Here is a 23,002-nt window from a genome sequence, read left to right on the forward strand (position 1 = left end):
GCATCAGAGATGTAAGTTTTGGGCGGTATAAAAATATGTTAAAGAAATAAATAATAAGCAGCCCCAACACTGTTGAGAGCCAGCCATTGTACAATCAGCATTGCTGAGTTGTTTGCATTGCAACAAATGGAGAAAACTGTGACAGCGCTGATTGTGCAATTGCTGGTTCTCAGAAGCATTGGGGCTGCCTTGCATGTCTTTGGCAGCTCCAGGACAGAGCATTCCGGTGACAGTACGCTGCAGATGTCAGCCAGCATGCCTTATTCTTTTAGGCCATTCTAACTTTATATACACTGTGGAAACAGTTCTGTGTTTTCGAATGTGTTTCTTTAAGGTACCCAAGGTTGTTTGTTTATACACACACACACACACACACACACACACACACAGAACAGTGTGAGCAGTACATGATGCATGGTGAATATTAATGTCAGAACATTTGAAGAGATTCTCGTGGAAGTAAAGCTACTGACTCATTGGACAAGGTTCTCCTTACATTGACACTTTAAAGAAGTAAAAAGTGAGTATTATAAACAGACTGGGGCACTTAACTGGAGAGGGAGTGATTGCCCAGATTTCTATTTTGGACGTTGATGGGAGAAGTTCCAAGAGTAGTTGCTTATGTGAAGCTGTAAAGATGGACAGGGTAATTGCCATCATCCTCAAGAGTACATGAAGATGTTGGATCTGGGGCTGAAAAGGGCTCAGTTCAGCTATAGTGTACAACACTATATAGTGTACAACAGCACATATAGGTCACAATCCAGCAAAGAGTTTGGCATGTTTCGACTCACTGGTTTCAATGGGCAGAAGTACGTCTCACTTGGTGTTTAGTCTTGGCCACGGGGGTAGGTTGTGATACTTAATCTAATTCTTTTTTCAATTTAATGTTTCATTCAGCAGTTCCAGTGCCTTAATGCCAATTAACGCAATGGATTTTTAAAAAACGGTTTCTTCAAGGGTCTTGGGGGTTTACTTATTTTGGGAATTGTTTGATAGGTATTCAGGCACTGTGCCCCAACTCCAAAATTCTACAGGGTGTGATTGGTTGATATCCTGACATCTTATGTCACAGAACTCACTAGACTTATTTTCTCTTATGGTATATATATGTATGTATGTCTCATTTATACCATACAAAATCACATAATGTTTTAAAGATTAGTTGTATGGATTGGTCATCTTTTTTTAAAAATCCATTATTGTGGTGTTTTACAGGAATCAGAGAGGGAAATCATGAATGTACTGTATTAAAAAGTGCATTTTATTTGCAGTTATCCGGGTATCCAAGCACAAAAGTGTCCACCATGTTTCCATAAAAAGTCACAAACCACTCTATGGCAACAGGATACCCTAAAACATCCACAAAGGAGCACAGAGGTGGGGATGGGAGATGTTAAAAGCAGAAGCTGATTCTTTTTAAATGAGAAAGAAGGCAGTTCTGGTTCACAGTCAGGCCTTAAGCAAAGGGATCTTCTGACCATCCCTTCCACGAGAGGGAATGGCGGTTTGCATGTCTGTTCATCATCGCTCATGTTTCGCATTTGAGTCACTACGCTCCACCATCACCCCATTTCCATTTTTAGTCATATCCTTTCTGTTCCAGTCTCTTTCCGTGTAAAATTCGGCCAACACCGGGCAATGGCTTGATGCTACTCCACCCCACGACCAGTTATCAGGGATCCACGGGTTGGTAAGGCCTTCTCTCACAACTGCCCAATAACCTGTGTCAATAAATATTGCAAAGGAGAAAAATGAGCATAAATTCTTGGGAGGGGGAAAAGCAGCTGCGACACAAGAAAGCTGTTAACTGGCTGTTTAATTTTAACAAGGGAGTAGGGTGGTCTAAGAGCACCTGATGCTGTGGTACTACAAGTGGATGTAGACACCTAATTGGAGCCTGGGAGCACCACTGGGAAAACCCAAGTGATATTTTGAAAGAAGAGAACAATATAAAGTACAATATTAAATAAATTTGTGAGTGTATCACTGTCTCATCCTGGGCAACTACTGAATTTCTAGGCTTTATTAAAAACTAAGTTTCTAGTTCTCATGATACTGAGGGAAATCTTGGAGAAAGAATACATGTAAACTGTGAGTGGGAGAAGTGCATTCCCAAAACACTCAGAACATGTGGTAAACGTGCCCCAAGGAGCTGTGACTGGCTGCAGGTCCTTGCTGCATGTACACTGGGTGTTTGGAGCCACAGATTCCTCTTTATTTACTTGTTGCAGCAAACAACACAGTAAACTTGACTGGTGTATAAAGTGCCCATGTAAAGTTTGAAACAGACTTGGGGAAACTAGCATGTCATTTGCAATGCTGCCATAAATCTGCTGAACAACTCTGCATACAAGAGAACTTTCTTTTCTCTCTCTCAAAATTTTGTTTCAGAGCTGGCAGTTCTCATAAGCACAAGTTACACAGCCGAACCCCGACCGCATATCGATTCTGAATGTTCACCTCCCTCCAGAAGGAAATGAAACCTTACCTGTGAAAACCTTTTTTAGGCTACGACTGATCCAGATGTTATCCAGTGACTTTGAACCCTGAGGGTTCTTTGTGCTGATGTTCGTAAATGTATTGGCAGGGACCAGATGGTGAAATTTTTCCTTCTTCAGCAGGTCATAGTCGCTACTATCTGGTGCTTGGCCGAAATCTCCTAAAATGATCACATCTTTTTCCCCTAGGAGAAGGTGTAAAAATAAAAATGGAGGATTAGTCATGTGGGGCATGACATGAAGACAGCTAATTCACGACCCTCACTCCTCCAATGATCCCACCAGCAGCTGCCCAAAAATCTCTTGCTAATACAGCTCTGTATGTCTTCCCTTGCTGCCCCATCATGAAACTCTTATTAATATTCTCATTCTTTTGGCTTTGCAATTTTAGAACTTTTTGATGAGGAGCAATATATAAGTAGCTACAAGATGTATGCAGGACTGTTAGAGCATTCCCTCTAACCGGGAATTCCAGATGTTGTTTACTACAATTCCCAGTATCCCCAGCTGCAATAGCCTTTGGCTGGGAATTATGGGAGGTGTAGTCAACAACATCTGGGATTCCCTGTTGGAGGGAACACTGCTGCCATCACTTCTCTCAAGGCCCATCTTTTCTACAGTGCCTTTGGCTTGACCCCTAAGCAGCATTCCCAACTGTAGCTGAGTTTCCGTATGGGTAACTGCATTTGCTCACATTCATCCTACCCTACCCTCCTCTCTCTCTCCCCATCCTCTGTTGTCTGTCTGCTTTAGATTGTAAGCTCCTTGGGGGCAGTGGCCAACTTTAGGGTTTTTTTGCACATGTATCCTAGTTGCATAAATAACAAAAAGTTCAATTGTGCTACGGACAAGGCATCACAATGGTCCCTGGGTTTATATAAAGGGATACAATTGGCTTCAAATCTCTCACTACAATGCTTTCCTTAGGTTGTTCATTGTCCTGCAATTAAACACCATATTGTTAATGATTTAGATTTCTTTTTCACTTTGAGTATATACGTAAAGTTTTATAGAGACCTCGTAGCTATTGGGCGGGGGCACTGTACAGGGGAAAAAACCCATGCAAATGGAAGCTGACATAATGCAAATGGAGCTGTGGGAAACAGCTCATAACCAGCAATATAAGAAGCTGGACAGGCAAATAATGCATCCTGAGAAAACTTAGATGCTTCTTCCTGTCCCCTGAGCTCAGCTGCTGTGATGTCACAATGTTCAGATTCTAACAGCTAGGAGGAGGAAGGGTCAGTCATACATTGTCAATAATTAGTGCAGGGAAGGCAATAATTGATTGGGTTTGGGGGTAAAATGTCCACACACAGATTGTGAATAGCAGGAAGCAATGTGTATTTGCTGTAGAACATGCAGCCAGGACAAAGCTTCACAAACTGATTCCACATAATCAGGGGAACACGTGGCTGTAGTTCTTTAGTAGAGAGTCCGAGCTGGTTGGGGGTGAAGAGCTGAAATTGCACTACCCCTTCCCTTTCCACTGGGCATTGCCTTCAGGAGAAAGAGGCAGATATCTGCACTCTGCATCGATCACAGAGTCCATATATTGGTTGGGTGAAGGCCATAGTGTGTTTTGCATACTTCTCCTCCCTCAAGCTGGATTCAAGGGAGAAAGGTAATGTACTTTTGCCTCCCCAAAGGAGGTCCTCGGTTTGGATGGCAGAAGCTTCTTCTGTGAGGATATTGGCAGAGTTTGGTTTTTTTTACTAGTGTAAAAAACAAAACAAAAACCCACCACCACCACAAACCCCTCAGATAACGATCCAATAAATATTCTTAACGTTTCTACAGCTATCAAAGGCATTTGATACTTCAATTTTTGGTAATTTTTCTTAGATCAGAGGAGTCAGCTTTTTTACTAATTCCTATGAACAACTCCACTCCATCCCTTCAATTGCAACATGATGCCTGGATTCTAAACCTAAAAATGTTCGCGGACCCCCCAAATGGGTTCGGCCCAGGATTGAGCCGAACCAGGGGTGGTTTGACTCGACCCCGAGCCTTCGAAATGGTTCGGTTCCGACCCTGTTTGCACATCCCTAGTAGTGGTTAGAGTGCCAGAGCAGAACTTGGGAAACCTAGGTTCAAATCCCCACATAGTTACTGAGCTCATTGGGTGACATTAGGTTAGCCACTTTCTCTCAGTCTAACTTACTTCACAGGGTTGTTGTGAAGACAGAAGAACCATGGGCTGTACATTCCTTGGCAGAAGGGTGAGATACTGATATAAATAAATTCTGGTCAAGTTTCTTTATTTGTTCTCAGAGGGGTCAGTTTTGCCCATCTGTTCAGCAAGAGCGATCCTTGTGCTCAGCTGCCAGATAACTCAAAATGTTAGGCTCAATGATGCTGATTTACTGACGGAGACCAAAGCCTCAAAATTTGATTAAATTAATAATTAACTTGCTAAGAATCCATAATATTTTAAGCTGTTAGAGGCTAGAGATGTACTCACACAGCACAAATGTTGACCTCATACAAAACCAGGTGGCTGTCTCCAACAGACAATGGATTACCTGTTTGAGTTGTTGTTTATTACTGCTTGAAGCAAAAATATTTTAAACAGTTACTTCTGACTCATAAGCCTAGAGTTACTTGTGCAGTCAGTAGAGGGAGCTCACATTCAACAGCAAATCCTCACAATCTTTTAATTAGTATGGCATGGATGCATCTTTGCAGAAGAAGTGGGCCTTTAAAAAGAGACAACCCCAAGTAACTTCCAATTTCAACAACTATGACATACCAAAATGATCCCACTCTAAAAGCTGTGGGGACAAGGCAAAATTAATATTTGACTAATAAGCAGTAGGAAAAGCAAATGTAGGGTACTGTAAGCATCACAAGGATGAAAAATAAGAGTGGAACCACACAGCAGTTCTCAAAGGGGTTGACCATGAAGCTACTGCATATACAATTGCCACCGTCCACCCACACCCATTTTGTGCTGCCTCCTACATGCGAGACGATAATCTACAGAAATGATTTGCTTCTCGGGGCTGTGAAGCCCTTGCAGGCTGGACCTTTGGGGAGCTTTTGGCAGTTCTCCAGGAAGTGTTATCAGAGTCCAGATCTAAGGCCAGGTTTCATCAGGCTTGGAGCTGAACACAGAGTTGTTTAAAATTGTATTACAAGGACTAGCAAGAACCGAGGCTTCTTATTCTGAAGGAGGGCGGTGAGCTTCCTCTTTCCAGGTCACTCATTGGGCATAGCCCCATGGCATTGAATGGGTTCCTGATGCTGTAAGTGGAGAAGATGCAGTTGGGCTAGCCCTTACTAACTGTGCCTAATCTGGAACACACACATGTGCACACATGCTGTGTGTGTGTGTGTGTGTGTGTGTGTGTGTGTGTGTGTGTGTTGCCAGAGTGGTACATCACCATGCAATCTGCCCCAAGCACAAGGACAGAAGATGTAAAGAACAGCCAGAATGGTGTGGGAGCTGACCGTGCTGGATCCAGTAATGTGAAAACCAGGAGTCAGACCCCAGACGTGATGAGCAAGAGATGCCATAGGGAACTGCAAATGGCCAGGTAGGTCTGTGAGCATGGAAGGGCAGTAGCAAGCAGGAGGTTGCTGGTTCGAATCCCTGCTGGTATGTTTCCCAGACTATGGGAAACGCCTATATCGGGCAGCAGCGATATAGGAAGATGCTGAAAGGCATCATCTCATACTGCACGGGAGGAGGCAATGGTAAACCCCTCCTGTATTCTACCAAAGACAACCACAGGGCTCTGTGAGCTCCAGGAGTTGACATGACTCAACGGCACACTTCACTTTAAACCGTAATACATGCTTTCTAAGGAGTAAATTCCACTGAAGCCAGTGGGACTTACTTCTGAGGAAATGTGCATAAGATCACTTTGCATCATAGAAGGTTGCTGAAAGTGCTTCCATTTAAATGAAAGGGCAATGCTATTTTCAACTCCATTTGAACCAGGAAGAAATCAATACTTGCCTAATGGAGAAGGAGAGAATCACTCCAGAAGCTATTTTCTAACTTGAAAATACACATTTTTAAAAAGCAGGAGGCAGCACTAACTAGATTTTGACCCAGCCTGCCTGGCTTCAGTCCAGTAGATTCAGTCGTTTTAAAGGACTGACATGTCTGAATTGGGCCTATGAAGCTTGCTCTACTTTCTTTCCACATTTATGACAGGATGATCAAAGTCAGCAAAATGTGATTAGTGCCTTGGAACTCAACCCAAAACAGTAGGTTGTATGTTTAAGTGTCCCCTCCACACACCTCTTCTGAAACTGGAGATGGGTGTTGATCCAGAATATTTTGAGCTGCTGACCTTGAAAAATTGAGTGAAGTCATCCGACACTGATAGCATGCAACACTTTTAGCCTTTGTTAAACCGTAAACAAAGGGCTGGCTACTAGCTACTCCTATCTCCCGTTAGGGGCCCGGTAACAATACGAACTATGGTGATATCACAGTGGTATCAGAGGAATCTACCTACCAGTTAACCCTAAGTGCCAGGACGTGGGGTCAAGATTAGAAATTGAGTCAACAGGCACACAGACACACTCAAATTTCTAGACATGTTACACCCGTCTAAAACCAGACTGATTTAGTAATCTACAGCCCCACTACAGTTCTTATAACAAGCTTCAGAATGATATGCAAAATGCATCAGATTATTTGATCTTCCTGAGTAGTTTCTGCAACAGCCCCACCTGGTCCTGAAACTACTTATTGTATTATTTATTTTTTACATTTATATGCTGCTTTTTCTCCGAGGAGCCCAGAGCAGTATACCTGGTTATCTTTATTCTTGCAACAACCCTGTGAGGTAGGTTAGGCTGAGAGATACCTGACTGGCCCAGAGTCACCCAGTGAGTTTCATGGTTGAATGGGGATTCAAACTTGGGTCTTCCCAGTCCTAATCTAACACACTAACCACTACGCTATGCTGGCTGTACTGTATAAAGATGTACTTCATCTTTATTGCTTCCTAATACTGAAACCAGTTGTATCGTTCCATCCTGACACGGCACCAAATGATGGTTAGGGGACCACCGCTGCAAAATTGAATTGTTTCCACCTAATCCAGAGCTTGTGTACTCCATTCTCTCGAGGGCAGTCGGGAGCCCCTAAATGGTATGTTGCTAAACACATACACGTCATGGAATAGCTCCACTGAAACTGACAATGCCTTGCTTAACTCAAATCTTAGGGTGCATTTATCACATCAGAATCTATAGGTAGTTGTATGCATAATGCTCCCTACACTCAGTTTCATTGCATGTATGGAGCATGTGTTTCTCATCATTTCTGGTTGGATGTTTACAGACATCACCAAACCAGCACCAGTGTGTTATTTTTAAGCATGCTCCTGGAAACACCCATTTCAGCTGTGCTTTGTGCATATCTAGTGCAGAGCATCAAAATACACAGACTCTGACAAGACAAATGTCCTTCCAAAGCAGTCCTTAGAGTACTTTAAAGTCAAGAGCAACTTAGACTTCACACTTTGCCAGTGACTCATCATGCCCCCCACAGAGGTTCAGCTCAACACATGCAAACTCAATCAGCACCCTGCCTAACACCACCCACTATGGGTGGACCTTACAAACTAGGTTCAAGCACAGATCATGCTTGATGGCACACAAAAGACAAGTATCGCAGTCACAGGAGAACACAGATTTCACAGGCACACGTGGATTGGTTCAACTCTTCTACTCCTCTTCATTCTGAAACATACTTAGAGCCTCTGTGTTGCCCCAAGACTTATAGGCCAAGCACAGTTTATCTTCCACTGCCCAACGACTGCAAAACTCTTTGCATGCCACTCTGCTAACTGACAGGCCAAGCCCACCCTCATCCTCATACCTCTGGACAGCTCAAAGTCTAAACCTACCCACTCATTCCTCCAAAGCCTCTGAATGGTGGGAAAGGCCTGACCGGTCCCAGCAGCATTTCTTACCCTGCCCAGCACTCAGATGCCATCCTGACACTAAGGCTGCAATATTTAGTCAATTAACCAATTAGATACAATTTATTTATTTTCTATTTCTCAAATTTGTATACCGCCCCAAACTTTTGTCTCTGGGCGGTTCAAACGAATCAAAATCAAATGTTTTGATTCATTAAAAAAAGATGCCCCAACTAAGTGATCAGCAGATCTTAGATTTTTATTTATGTATTTATTTATTATGCTTATATTAAATATATGGCAAGTATCATCTTAAAAGAGGCATTATCTAAAAAGAAAGCACTTCCCCCCCCTTTTGAACTATTCTTTTACAATTAAATCAATGGACGGATCAATCAACTAAAATGTATATGATTAATTAAGCTGTATTTAATCAAGTGACAGCTGCTCTTAACAGCTGATTGTGCTTTTTCTGATTATGTGAATGCCATGCTGTGTATTCCCTGGAGAAAGAAGCCAAGTGTGGAGCCAAATTAGAGCAATGTTGGGATATGCAAAACTGCCAAGCGTTGATGGGGTTTTAAAAAATAAATGGATCTAAGACTCACATGCTAGTTTTATTCATTGTAAATGCACACACAAAAACAGTGTCTTACCTTTCAGAGTTTCCTGCAGAGTCTGTGCAAATGCTGCTAATTTGTGGCTATCATGGTTTTTCACAGCATTTTCTCCCACTGAGGGCAAAGGAGCCAGATGAAGGTTAACTAGTGTTAGATCATTCATTCCAACCTAGACAGGTGGAAGCAATGTAACAAAGAAAGGATTAGTAGCTCAAAAGGTGGGCAATGTTTCAATGGGAGTGTCCGCATATAGTATAACAAAATTATAAGAACATTTAACCCTCAGCCTCTGTTATGTTGTGTCAGTACAAGAAAAATCCCCCCTGAACCTTCCTGCAAAGTATGTCACAAACATCACACCATATATTCTCAGCATAGGCTTTAATTATGTACATAGGAAACTGCCATATACTGAGTAAGACCACTGGTCCATGTAGCTCGGTATTGTCTACCCAGACTGGCAGTGGCTCCTCCAAGGTTTCAGGCAGGAATCTTTCTCAGCCCTGTCTTGGAAAAGCCAGGGAGGGAACTTGGAACCTTCTGCTCATGGGTGTAGCTATAACTGAGTGGATGGGTTCAAAGAACACAGGCCCCCTCATCTCCTGAGGGCCCCCCAGCTCCACTCCTCCCTATTTCCTTCATTATTTCTCTCACTCTCAGGGGCCACTGGGGAGAAAGGCGAACAAGGGCCCCCTCTCCCCTAGCTACGCCCCTGCTTCTGCTCTTCCCAGAGCGGCTCCATCTCCTGAGGGGAATATCTTACAGTGCTCACACTTCTAGTCTCCCTTTCATATGCAACCAGGGCAGACCCTGCTTAGCTAAGGGGACAAGTCATGTTTGCTACCACAAGACCAGTTCTCCTCTCCGAACTACCAACCAACAGTATTTTTGCCTTGTCTGGCTTGAGTTAGAAATGTGCGAACTGCCATATACTAAGTCAGACCTTCGGTCTATCTAGCTCAGTATTGTCTACACAGACTGGCAGTGGCTTCTCCAAGGTTGCAGGCAGGAATCTGTCTCAGCCCTATCTTGGAGAAGCCAGGGAGGGAACTTGGAACCTAGATGCTCTTCCCAGAGCGACTCCATCCCCTGAGGGGAATATCTTACAGTGCTCACACTTCTAGTCTCCCATTCATTTGCAACCAGGGCAGACCCTGCTTAGCAAAGGGGACTAGTCATGCTTGCTACCACAAGACCAGCTCTCCTCTAATGCACAACTCTGTTACATATGAAGAATTCTTTTTACCGACAGAAACAACATTTTCTGAAAAGGACTATCAATCAAATAAGTTAAAATTTCAAATCCAGAGGTTTTACATTTAGGTGATTTGAAGAGAGTCAGTAGTGGAGTGAGTGGACTGGACTTGGACTGTGGAGATTCGGACTCAAGCCCCTGTTCAGCCATAATGTTCACTGGGTGGCCTTGAGATAGTCACAACTGCCTTCTTCAGATGTTAAAAAAAAGCAAGGACACTGGATTCACAGGCAGCATTCTGATGCTCCCATGCGGCCATGCTCAGAAGCCTCGCCCCCCCCCCCGAACAAGTTTACAGTATTTGTCTGTAGAAACAAACACTGCAAGTGGAGACAGTCTCTTGCCATGATTGAAAGGATGGGGCACTTGCCTCTTCAAATGCTGGAAACGTGGACAGTGAGCGGTGGCGGCTTTGGAGTATATCAGCCCAGAAGTAGACTTGCAAACATGCTTTCAGGAGGCAGACACTGCACGCAAGTGCATCCGCCTGAAGAGGGCTTATTTCTCAACCTAATCGACCTCACAGGGCTGTTGTGAGGATAAAATGGAGGATGCATACCACACCTTGGGAAAATGAAATATTCATGTCTTCCATGAAAAAGTGGCAAGATTTAGGCTCACCATTTCAGGTTTGTTTGTTTTAAAACCTGATTCTCATAAATACTGACAGCACACTGCACAAACACACACTCTTATTAGGAAATGTGTATGCACCAGCAAATATCAGTGATCAGTGTCACTGCCCAGTATACCAGAAGGGCAAGGATGCCAAACATGGCACCCTTTATTAAAACTCCCTCTTGCTCACTCTGTCCAGCACATGACATCAAGATTGTCACCTGGCATGTGCAAAGAGAAAGTGACCTTCTTATTAATAGCCAGTGGCACTCTTCAGCCTGTTCCGATTATGAGAAATCTCTTCCTATAATGTGCTATGAGGATGTACCCGATAACAGTACCTAAGATGCTACACTGCTCAGCTATTTTAATTGGCCACTAAAACATTAAAGAACTCTAATTAAAGAATGTCATTTAAAAATAAAATAAAATAATCCAGTTTCCCAAGCCCTGAACTCAGGACAGGCAAGCCTCTCTTGTGCACTGAGTGTTACCTTCAAGTGTGCAACACAAGGGGGAGGGAACGTCTGCCTCCCATTGCCATTTGTGTGGGTGTTCTCGTAGGAGGCAACATCCTTCAGCTCTATACCTGCAGTCGTATCCCACAGGAAGCCCGAATATTCCATGCCCTGTAGGGAGAAGGGAAGAATTAGTAAAGACAGACAACTTGCCATTCCAAAACGCACAGAGTTTGTTCTTACGATCAGCCAATACTGGGCTAGGAAAGCCAAGCCCCGGTCTTTGCTACAGCACGGCTGCGAACCCTGCAAAGAGGCCACCCTCTTAAATGGGGTTAAGAGAACTAGCTCTCTCTTAGCCCTGGTTTTTTTAATTGTCTGCCAGCTGGCACTGGGAGACTGCAGGGCTCCCAGCTGGCATCGGGGGAATCCCCATAATGCACTGTGCACTCGCACAGTGCATTATGGGAGTTCTGGGGTGGGCAGGGTGATGCTTGCCAGCCCCCGAAACTATGCACTGCCGAGTGCAGCTGGTAATAGTCTGGGCAGGCAATCTGCCCACCCAGGAAAGACAGAGGGATTGTCCGCAGAGAGGTAAGTGCTAGCAGCCCCGTGAGAAAGGGCTCACAGACTCGCTTACACTGTGACACCCACCCCCGCTCACTTTGACTGTGGACTGCCAAAAAAAGAGCAAGATTCTCAGTGATGTTGTCTCAAGCTTCAGCTCAGGGGACCTACTCCTTGTAAAGGTTCCCCACCACCTCAAAATCCTTTGCTTTCGATGGAGCAAAGGCCTGCAATAATCCCACTGGATCTCTAAAAGCTGGTGTTCTAATGACACCCTACCTCCTAATACTGCCATAAGACTAGCAGGACATTTACACACCGCAGGCTTTGCTGCGAACTCAAAGTTGTCCCCCCAAATCGACACAAATTGTGGATTTTTTAACCCTGGATATCAGTCGGGCTATACTCTAACGTGCAGTGAAAAATCTGAATTGTGTGTGAACTGCTCCCCGATAACTCACAGAGACTTCGGGGTAAATCTGCCTGATATGTGAACGCACCCCCTCCATTCCGGAGGAGATGCGAGTTAAAGGGCTTTAAAAGCCCCATGTGAAAAACTTCCAGTTTTAGCAATGTTGCCTGTTGTTGTTAGAAGATCAATAATTTCACATTTCAAGTCCCTTAAAAAAAAAAGAAAAAAAGAATTCTATTTTTAAAGTTTTAACTACTTCTTAAATTAAGTATGTTACAACGTATAGGGACAAATCTAAAATCATGAAGTGTGTGCCATCCAGACTAGCACGTTGTTCATTTTTAATTGGTCAGCCCTAGAACTTCATCTTATCTCCGCTGTTTGACTTACTTATTGCTACATTAAATAGCTGCCAACTGACTTCTGAGGATTAAATTGATTATTTCATTGGATTTTTATAAAGAAGGCATATGCTGAGATAAGCACTAGCCTGGGAGCCTGTCAACACGGCGAGAACTAAATCTGTCTTGCATAAAAGACTCTGAGCAGGATCCAGACTGAGTTAGTAATGATCAAGTCCCATTGATATGAATGGGACTTAAGTCACAACTAATTTGACTCACTGATTTCAAAAGTGCTTCATCATAACTCGTTGAGTCTGGATTCTGCCTTTTGATATCTGTAATTGTGACAGAGAGAAACTGAATTGGTGTGATTGTGTTTAGAATTGTAATGAATTATTCTGCCATTCCCCCCCCCGCCCGACATATGTGTCTTTGTAAGGCGCTCCACGAGAATACTGGCCGACACGCAGAGCCGTTGCACGACACCTGGAGCTCATGTTCCAGAGTAGTGTTGTGCAATGGGGGCTTGCTTCGTTTATTCTGCACAAGTGCGCAATGGCGCAACTAAGCCATCCTCTTGCGCTAGCAGAATGGTGCTTGTTCCACATGCGGTCCCTTGCTCTGGATGTTGGCCACTGTGTGTTTACATCTCTAGAGAGTCTCCTTACACTCGGGCAATTTCCATCAGCATTTTTAGTCAGTCAGTGTATGAATTACCTTGCGTCTCTGGACTTGATTTAAAAATCCATAAAGACATAAATAACCTAGAGGAAAATATCACACACGTATGCACTTTAAATATAAAATGCATTTAGATAAAACGCTTCACTTTCCTGGCACAAAACCTGCCGCAATCTGACAAAAAAATGTATCCCCCAAATCAATAACAGAGTCGAGGGGAAAGCTAGTTATGAGAAGTCAGCTCAAAGCAGAAAGGAAATGCAGCCCTTAATGAAAAACTGCAGTAGGTTATAGTTGAAACTAGCACAACTATGTCCTTGGCTGGACAAAAAGAAAAGAACACTTTGTAAAAGGTCACGATGCCTGGACAAGAGTTTGGGTACCTTCTGCGGCTGACCTGAGGGCTTCTCCGAAACAACCCCCTTCCAGCACCCCCGAGGGCCCTTCCACTTGCGGATGTTTGGCAGAGTTGGCTGGTTTAACTCCATGCAAAACTGTGAAGAGACAAAAAAGCAAAGCAACAGCCATTACATAGGGACACATATATAAGTTTTGCAAAACAAGCAAAAGCATCCTCTTAAGCTGCATATGAGAGAGGACAGGACTCATACCCCTCCCCTTCGAGAAATATTTCAAAAGAATTGTTACACATCCTGAAAGTGCATTCATATTGCTGCTTTGCTGTTCCGAACATCTGTAGTACATTTGGCTGGAACAACTGAGAGGGCCTTCTTGGCGTGTCTCTTGGCTATGGAGCTGCCTACTGAGGAAAGCACACCATGCTCTCTCTATTGGCCTTCTGTAAAGGTAAAGAGTGCTGTTGAGTCCTGGCGACCACAGAGTCCTGTGGTTGTCTTTGGTAGAATACAGGAGGGGTTTACCACTGCCATTTCCTCTACAGTATGAGATGATGCCTTTCAGCACCTTCCTATATCGCTGCTGCCCATAGTCTGGGAAACATACCAGCGGGGATTCAAACCGGCAACCTCTGGCTTGCTAGTCAAATCATTTCCCCACTGCACCATTAGGTGGCTATATTGGCCTTCTGTAGTCAGGTGAAAATCTTCCTTTTAAAACAGTCCTCCTATAGGTCTGTTAGTTCTTTCCCATGGTGTTGCCAATATAGCCACCTAATGGTGCCATGTGCGTGCCGGCGCCACACGCAGGCTTCAGGGAACAGCGCCCCAGCCATGTGAAGGCCTTTGGTAGAGTGACTGCCGCGCCCAGAAAAGCAGCAGGGTGGCAGCGAAGCAGGTAAGGACCTGCTTCTTAAGGGAACTGCTTCCCGCCCCACCCAAGTGGTTTGGCTGTGGGCACCCAAGCCAGTACAGCACTTCCCTAAGGAGGCAGAAAACCGGTTCAGCACATCTCTATTCATGTGCCTGGGTAACTCCAAGTAGGCCTGGGAAAGACCCTTGTCTGAAACACTGAAGAGATGCTGCCAGTCAGTGTGGACAACATGGACCCCGGTTGTCCAACCATCTGATTTGATCTAAAACAGCTTGCTATCTTCATATGGCACTTTTATGCTATGGGAAGTGCATTAAACAAATACGTAAAGGCTCCCATGGGGCTCTCAGCCCTCCTAGGAGGCCAAGTCATTCTGCTGGGTCTGCTCTGCAGTGGGAGTGACCGCATGGCCCAGCACAGAACTGTGGCAGAATTACCCACCCTTAAAGAAGGTTACTTGCTACATCCCTATGCAAACACATACATTCTTCCAATCCAGACGACTTACAAAGCAGCAACTCAGGCAGATTCAGTAAGTGATCTCCTCGGAGGATGAAGTGAGGGGAGCATTCTGAAGCATGTGCTGCGAGTTTAAAAAATAAATAAATAATTCTGCACCAAGGGGGAAAGCCAAATTCTATAACAAGAAGGGCGGGGGAAGCAGAGTTCCACCACCTGAGTAAGCTGGGCAAAGTTATCGGCATCTGCTTATTTTACAGAATTTATTCTGCCTTTGCAAGTCATGAGGAGAGCCAATGAGCTATGCAGGGGGCGTTAAATCTAGCCTCCTGACTCTTGGAAATCCTCTTGAACAACACTCTTCTCATACATGGCTGCTCCTGTTCTGCATCCATAAGGACAGCTAGAAACACACGTTTTTTAAAATGAGGAGGAAATTCAAGATGCTGGATCGTACATCCAATACTGAATTCTTTCCCCCTCCACAACACCCCCACCAGCATGTGCAGAATTCAGAGTACACACCCAGAATATCTGTACACACAGACAGGAAGCAAGATTAAGTCAACTACTGCTCTTAAAAGGCTAAAGGAAATACGATAAATATAAGGTTACCCAAACAGCAAGCTCTAGCCAAAGTTAAGCATGTGCTCTCTCACTGTAAATGTAAAAACATATATATTAACTTTGGCTGGATTGTACCCTAATTTGTTTTGTATAAAGTTTCATATTGTTGTGAATTTGGGGTACTTAGCTGGCTGGTTGTACATCTGTAAGTTAATCACTGTTGATTAGCTGCCTTATACGGAGTCGGACCATTGGTCCATCTAGCTCAGTATTGTCTACACTGATTGGCGGCGGGCAGGATCCTTTCCTAATCCTGGTCCTATCTAGAGATGCCAGGGATTGAACCTGAGACTGGGTCAGATGCTCTACCACTGAGCTATGACCCCATCCCCCAACTAGGAACAATCCTGGACAGCTTCCATCCTGGAGAGAAAGATGACACCACAGGGAAATCTGAGAGAGTTACATGCTTTCTGCTTCCAGGTAGAAACTCATAGAAAGCTGGTCTGCATTTCCCTCCTCCCCTGCAAAAGAGGTGTGTGTGTGTGTGTGTGCGCGCGCACACACACACACGCATGTGTTGTGCGTGCACACATGTCAGTGCAGCCAAAAGTGAGAAGAGCAAGCAAGCTACTGCGACACAAAAGTCCTGTTCAGTTTTTATAGAATCTCCCCACGATCAGAACGCTGGGATGCCCCAGTGTTCCCATCACAGGAAGTATCTCCATGTTTGTCTCTGTAAATGCTGCAACAGTAGAAAGTGGCAGGGGGGGGGCGGATTTCAGAGCACACTGGGACGGGGCTTGTCAGTGTGCTCTTGGGAACTCCGTGCACCAGTACAGCACCTGTAGATTCCATAATGATTTAATAGGACCTCAGAGACTGGAAAGGAGGTGGCTGGGCAGGAGTTGCAGCAACTTAGGATGCAAGAGCCCCTCTGTGGGAAACGGATGCAACCTATTGCTAGGAATGACCTGCTGCCTTCTTAACTGCCCCCCGCATCCCTTCTATGACTCTATGAATTCCTTCCACCTTCAAAAAAGTATCCCACGCTGATGTTAAGGGCTCAACAATCTCATTGGAGAGGTGACACTGGGAGACTTATTAGCACTTTATCATCACATACTCTGCAGCTCCCAGTTTCGTGATTTTTTTTGGTAAAGAGATGTACATCTCCTAGAGATGTACATATCAGGTGGTATAGATAGATAGATAGATAGATAGATAGATAGATAGATAGATAGATAGATAGATAGATAGATAGATAGATAGATAGATAGACAGATAGAGCGAGCTGTCCTTGGCATTACATCCAGTATCATTTTGGCCCAGAAGCACCCCTCTAATATTTTTATAGCACACTGATCAAAAGAAACACAATTTGAGATCGGGGAGCTGAGTGATAAATTGGAACAAGAAATGCACTTATCTTTATGGCACAGGCTTCTGAAACAGCAAGCCAGAATACAAACCGAGCAGCATTTGATAGTGCTGTTTGCTTGTTGGTTAACACAATCCATCACAACTAAGCAGAGCACCTGCAGAATGCTGTGCCAAAGGCCTTGGTTTGAACAACAGGATGGTTTGTTGTTTTTTAAAGAGACTGATTTGCTCAAATAGAAATAATAGGACAAAAGAATACTTGGCTCCTCAGGATGAGAACATCAAGGTTTACTGGATACTATCAAAGAGAATAGACTATTGTGCTACTGGCTTGCTACAGATAGCCATGTCTTAGCAGCAAAGGCACCTTCATTTTCAAAACCAATCTTAGGGCAAATTCACAAATGAAATTCTTCCTTTCTGGGCCACACTGGAGCCACTTTCAGCCACAAATGAATCCAAACCTTGAGTGAGGCCAAGGGCTGGGGGCTGAAATGCAGGAAAAAGAAGATACTGCTCTGTTGACCAAAGACAGAAGGACAGACTCCTAGTATTTATAACAGGTTTGGCCTTCATACTGTTTGCCAGTTGCAGAGACTGGTCTCATATATCTCTTCTCCATACTGTGCCTGAAAAGAGTCTGGAGGCCTGAGCACAAACAGTCCCAAACAGGTTGTCTAGACTGGGTGCTGATCTCAAGCTATGGGGTGCCTGGTTGGCCCCAGATACATTTTCTAAGTGAATATATACAGCACTATACACTATCATGTGCAATGCGCGCGCTCTCTCTCTCTCTCTCTCTCTCTCTCTCTCTCTCTCTCACACACACACACACACACACACACACACATCCATCAAGTTCCCATATTGTAAAATAAGGTATGTGCAAAATCATATATCTTATTATTAACAAAACCAGTTACTACTGGTTCATTTGGTGTGCGACTCAGAGGCGGCCTTCTCTGTAGCTGCTCCCGCGCTGTGGAATGCACTCCTAGCAGAAATTCGCAATCTTCATTCCTTATTGACCTTCAAGAGAGCCCTTAAAACCCATCTGTTTGGCCTAGCCTTTCAGGGTTTTTAATTAGGTTTTAATGCTAACCTGGTTTTCAGGGTTTTAATTGTTCTGATAGTTTAATTGTTTTTTAAGATGTTTTAAAAATGGTGTTCATATTCATATTTCTGTTTTAATTGTTATTGGTTTTAATGATTTCTGTTTTTAAATTGTAAACCGCCCTGAGCCATTTTGGAAGGGCGGTATAAAAATCGAATGAATGAATGAATGAATGAATGAATGAATGAATCTTCACAAATGATGGTAAGCATTTTCCACTTACATCCACGGACACTTGTATAGGAACACATCACGGGTAAAGAATCTTCACTTGCTTCGCTTAAATTGTCTTTTTCTCTCCATCCACGGCACATGGTTGGTTAACACTTTCAGAAGACTAAGGGGGGATATAACCATCTTCAAATATCTGAAGGGCTGTGATGTAGAAGAACAGGCAGACTTGCTCCCTGTTGCTCCCACCAAAGGTAGGACCAAAACCAATGGGTTGCAATGGCAAGCAAAACAGATTTAGCCCAGACATTTGGAGGCCTTCTTGACAGCAAGAGCTGTTTGAAGGTGGGACAGTCTGCCTCCTGCAGTGCTGAGCTCTTCGTTTCTAGCAGTTTTCAGATAGAGGCTGGCCAGCCATCTGTCAGATATGCTGTAGAAATCCCCTGCAATGAGCAGGGGGCTAGATAGACTAAAAGACCCTTAATGTTCCTTCCAACTCTAAAACACCACGATTCAATGAGAAAGCAGTTGACTTCCCATAAAGTTTTGAAAGCACTGATATTTGGACAGGTTTGGGCTGATGAGGAACTTATGGCACTGTTGTTCAAGTGAACAACTGCCACTGCATAACTGTAGATGATCCATTTAATTCAATTTATTTATTTATTATTTCTTTCTCTGTGTAAACCGCCCTGAGCCATTTTTGGAAGGGCAGTATAGAAATTGAATAAAATAAATAAATAAATAAATTACATGGTAATCTAGTCACAAGCAGCAATTCCTACTAAGTGGCAAAGAGGCACCTTTTGAAGTGGTGGATCTCTTATATTTAGCAGGGGGAGAACAATTGTCCCTATTCACCCCAGCATAGCAACTTATCCAGAGGATGTTGCTTCTCTGTTTCTCTTCGACTGTGAGCCTCTTTGGGACAGGGGAACCATCTTCTCATTCCTTCTGCTATGTAAACTGTACTGTGAACATGAGGGTGTGGGTAATCAATATGAAGTATTCTAAATAATACATGGAAGTAGTTCCTGGAGGCAGCTAATGATTCATTAATGAGGAAACAACAACAACAACAAAGTAAAATCCAATCTATTGCAACCAATCCGACTTGTTTGGGGAAAGTGCCCTTCAATAATTGACTAAAGCTCAAGCAACGTTTGTTCTTATTTGGAAAGTCAAAAGTGAAACAAGGCCTCTCACTCTCTGGTGTTCTTTCTTAATTTTGCTTTTCAGAGTTTACTGCTACTTCCTTGGTAGACCATGCTCCACAGAGTCATTAATCTGGCAATCCACAGTCTGGGATTTTGTTACTCTACATTTTTTTAACTTTAAGAATTGGCTCATTCTTGCCATCATTGGCTAGTCTGCCCCAGCCTCCCTCTTGGCTGCTTATTGATTGCTCTGCTCTTTCAAACTGCTCTAACATCAAGCACTTGGGCCAACTGAGTGGGAGTCACCTGGGAGATAGTCAGACATGGCTTCATGCTTCGGGGTATCCAAAGAGCGAATCTGCTTCAGAGCAGATTCGCAGCTGTTTAATTTGGGTGATTAGATGGGCTGTTCATATAGGGTCGGTGCTTTTCAGCATTCCCTGCGGATCTTTTCCCTGTGTGTATTCCCACAGCTCGGTCCAGGTTTTTTCTCCAACCAATCACATCCCAGAGGAGGTGGCAATAGACCTTTTGTTGTTGTTTGTTAGTTTGGCAGCTAGTTGTGGAAGACCGGCAAGACAAGTTGCCAAGCATCCGGATCAAACAACAGAACACTTAACCCGAACCTGCCAAATCTGACCCAGATCTTTGCTGATTTTTATAATGAACTCTGCCTTCATCACCTCATGTCCCCCCACCCCACCCCAGACCATTAAAGAGGCCATGGAAGTTTAAAGTAGGAATCATTGCTTTCTCTCCGTGATGAAGAAAAATGCAGCCTCACTGAATCAGCTCAGACACAAAGGGCTCAGGTTACCTCGAACCTGTGCTCTTCATTGTTAAGTTCCAGGCATCCTCCAACAATGTCGGCATATGTAAAGCCTATGTTCCTATGGTGACCAGGCTTCAATAAGACAAAGCCAGAGACTCATAAAGACTGGAGTAGCAGTAATAGCAAGGCTTGCGTGTAACTCAGGAATTTCTCCCTCCCCTTCTGGACTCCTCTTCGCAGAATTTCACCAATCTGCCACAAACCCTCTCCCCGCATCGCTCACAACTGAAAATCACTCAGAGCAGACCCTAACCAACACAGCTGTCAAACTCCCCTTCATTCACTTGCGAAAGTGCAAGTTTTGAAAAAAGTCAAATTACTGGCAATGATGGCCCCTTGACACATTGTGGGAGAAGCGGCGGGACACACCAGAAAGCTTGGTTCGCCCCCCACCCCCCCAAAAAGCTGCTGCAAATAGAGGAAGCTAGAATGTGCAGCAGTAATTTGGGGAAAAGCAGAATTGGGTGTGTACTGGTCCCTGATAGCTCGCAGGGACTTCAGGGGAAATCCAGCTGATACAGTATGTAGACTCACACCCTCCATTCCAGAGGGGATGCGAACTAAAAGCCATGTGTGTAGAAGTCCCTGGTGGGTTTTTTTTGCTAACTTTTGGCCCTTATAAAGGAGAGCCATGCCAGGGGCACAGCCAAAGGGAGCCATCCCATGGTGGAGGCCTTTGGTGGTGGGACTGAGGGCTGGGGCAGGACTTCCTGATAGTGGTGAATTGTCACCTTATTATTGGTTGTGTCTGGTAAAGGTTTGTGTCTTGGGTTGCCCAGAGATGGGAGGTGACTCTGGAGTGGCCATTCCAGCGGTGGTGGGAAATCAGTGAAGACATGGCATTGCTACGTAGGTCAGCGGGCCATTATAGGGGAAGGTAAATCAGAAACGTGATAGCTGTTTTTCCTTCCAGCTCTCTGATATTGGGGAGCAGTGCCAATCTCCCACAGAGCCTCATTTTGCAAAACAAACTGGAGATTATCCATGATTTGATTTTGGATGGAGCTGACCTGCTATGCATTACGGAGACCTGGTCAGGCGAAACTAGTGGTCCAGGCTGGTCCCAGCTTCTTCCGGCAGGATACTCTGTGATGGAGCAGGTGAGAGGATATAGGTGTGGAGGTGGTGTGGCTGTGAACACTGTCTTCCTTACCAGGCTCCCTGTCAGGGAATTGACCCATATAGAGTATCTGTACCTAAACCTAGGGACCAAGGACAGACTGGGACCACTTTTGGTGTTCAGATCACCCCGCTTGTTCAACAAAGTCCCTGGTTGCAGGGCTGGCATTGCAGTTGCCCAGACTGTTGGTGGTGAGGGGCTTCAATGTTTACAAAGGGACTGGGTTATTAGGAGTGGCTCAGGAGTTCATGACTGCTATGGACCTATCCCAAGTAGTCTCTGAACCGATACATGCTTATTTATTTATTACATTTTTATACTGTCCTATCCAAAAGGCTCTGAGTGGTACACATCAATAAACCAAAACCCGTGAATCAGTCATTTAAAAACAATCAATACAAAACCAATTTTAAAACAGTTTAAAACCATTCAACAATTAAAAACCCTGGAAGGCCAGACCAAACAAATAGGTTTTAAGGGATTTCTTGCGCATGTTGCTGGTCACATATGCAATTTGGACTTTTGCTCTGATCAGGGTGGGGTTCCATGGGTAGGGGCTCCTGTTATTTCCCCATTGTAACAGCTGGACCACCAAGGTAGGGCTTGCAATGACAACCCACCTCTGCAGGGATGAAGGACCTATTAGGCTGGTCCACTCAAGAAGATTATTGGATCCAAAAGGATTCCAAGAAGCCTTGGAAGGGTTTCGAGTTGGCTCTGCCAATGATTCTGTCGATGCTCTGGTGCAAACTTTGGAATAACAAACTCACCAGAGAAGTAGACACAATTGCTCCTAAGTGTCCTCTCTGACCTGCTTTAAAATTAGCCTGTAGTATTTGGAAGAATTACGGGAGCTGAAGTGGTGAGGTAGACAACTAGAGTGCAAATTGAGAAAGACTCTACTTGAATCCACAGATTACAACATAGAGCACATCTGAAGATCTATGCTCTGGCAATATGCATGGCAAAGAAGCAATTCGTGCTCTTTGACATCTACATGAAACCTCTGGGAGAGATCACCAGGAGATTTGGTGCAGGGTGTTATCAATATGCTGATAACACCCACATCTATTTCTCCCTATCAAGTTCATCAGGAAATATCATAACTCCCCTAAATGCCTGCCTGGAGGCAGTTATGGGCTAGATGAGGGAGAATCAACTGAAGTTGAATCAAAGTATGACGGAGGTATTGATTTGGGCGTGGGTCAAGACCCGAGAGATAGTTTAGCTCTCCCTGAGATAGTTTAGACACTCCCCCTGAAAGATCAGGTACATAGCTTGGGCGTGCTTCTGGATCCAAAACTCCCTCTGGTTTCTTAGGTTGAGGCAGTGGCCAGGACTGCTTTTTATCAGTGTTGGCCAATACATCAGCTATGCCCATTTCTGGAAATAAATTTATTTATTTATTCTATTTCTATACCTTAAATATTATGGTAAATGACCTTAAAACCTCCAGGCCTGACTTCTGCAATGCACTCTGCATGGGGCTGCCTTTGTATGTAGTCTGGAAACTACAACTGGTACAAAATGTGGCAGCCAGATTGGTCTCTGGGACAACCTGAAGGGACCACATAACACTGATTCTGAAGGAATTGCACTGGTTGCTGCTATGTTTCCAAGCAAAA

General features: G+C 44.2%; 1 protein-coding gene across 1 annotated transcript in view; it reads right to left on the reverse strand.

The window, feature by feature from the left end:
* Positions 1–1,243: 1,243 nt before the first annotated feature.
* EEPD1 (endonuclease/exonuclease/phosphatase family domain containing 1) overlaps positions 1,244–23,002 on the reverse strand; it is a 76,056-nt gene continuing 54,297 nt past the window's right edge. Inside the window, exons 3-7 of the mRNA XM_053261330.1 lie at positions 13,728–13,838; positions 11,377–11,511; positions 9,046–9,178; positions 2,492–2,686; positions 1,244–1,724 (exon numbers count right to left, since the gene is read on the reverse strand). Of these exons, the coding sequence (XP_053117305.1) occupies positions 1,525–1,724; positions 2,492–2,686; positions 9,046–9,178; positions 11,377–11,511; positions 13,728–13,838 (774 nt within the window). The 3' untranslated portion in view covers positions 1,244–1,524. The remainder of the gene's footprint in view (positions 1,725–2,491; positions 2,687–9,045; positions 9,179–11,376; positions 11,512–13,727; positions 13,839–23,002) is intronic.

Source organism: Hemicordylus capensis, chromosome 6 (genome assembly GCF_027244095.1).
Source record: "Hemicordylus capensis ecotype Gifberg chromosome 6, rHemCap1.1.pri, whole genome shotgun sequence".
Lineage (NCBI taxonomy): Eukaryota > Metazoa > Chordata > Lepidosauria > Squamata > Cordylidae > Hemicordylus > Hemicordylus capensis.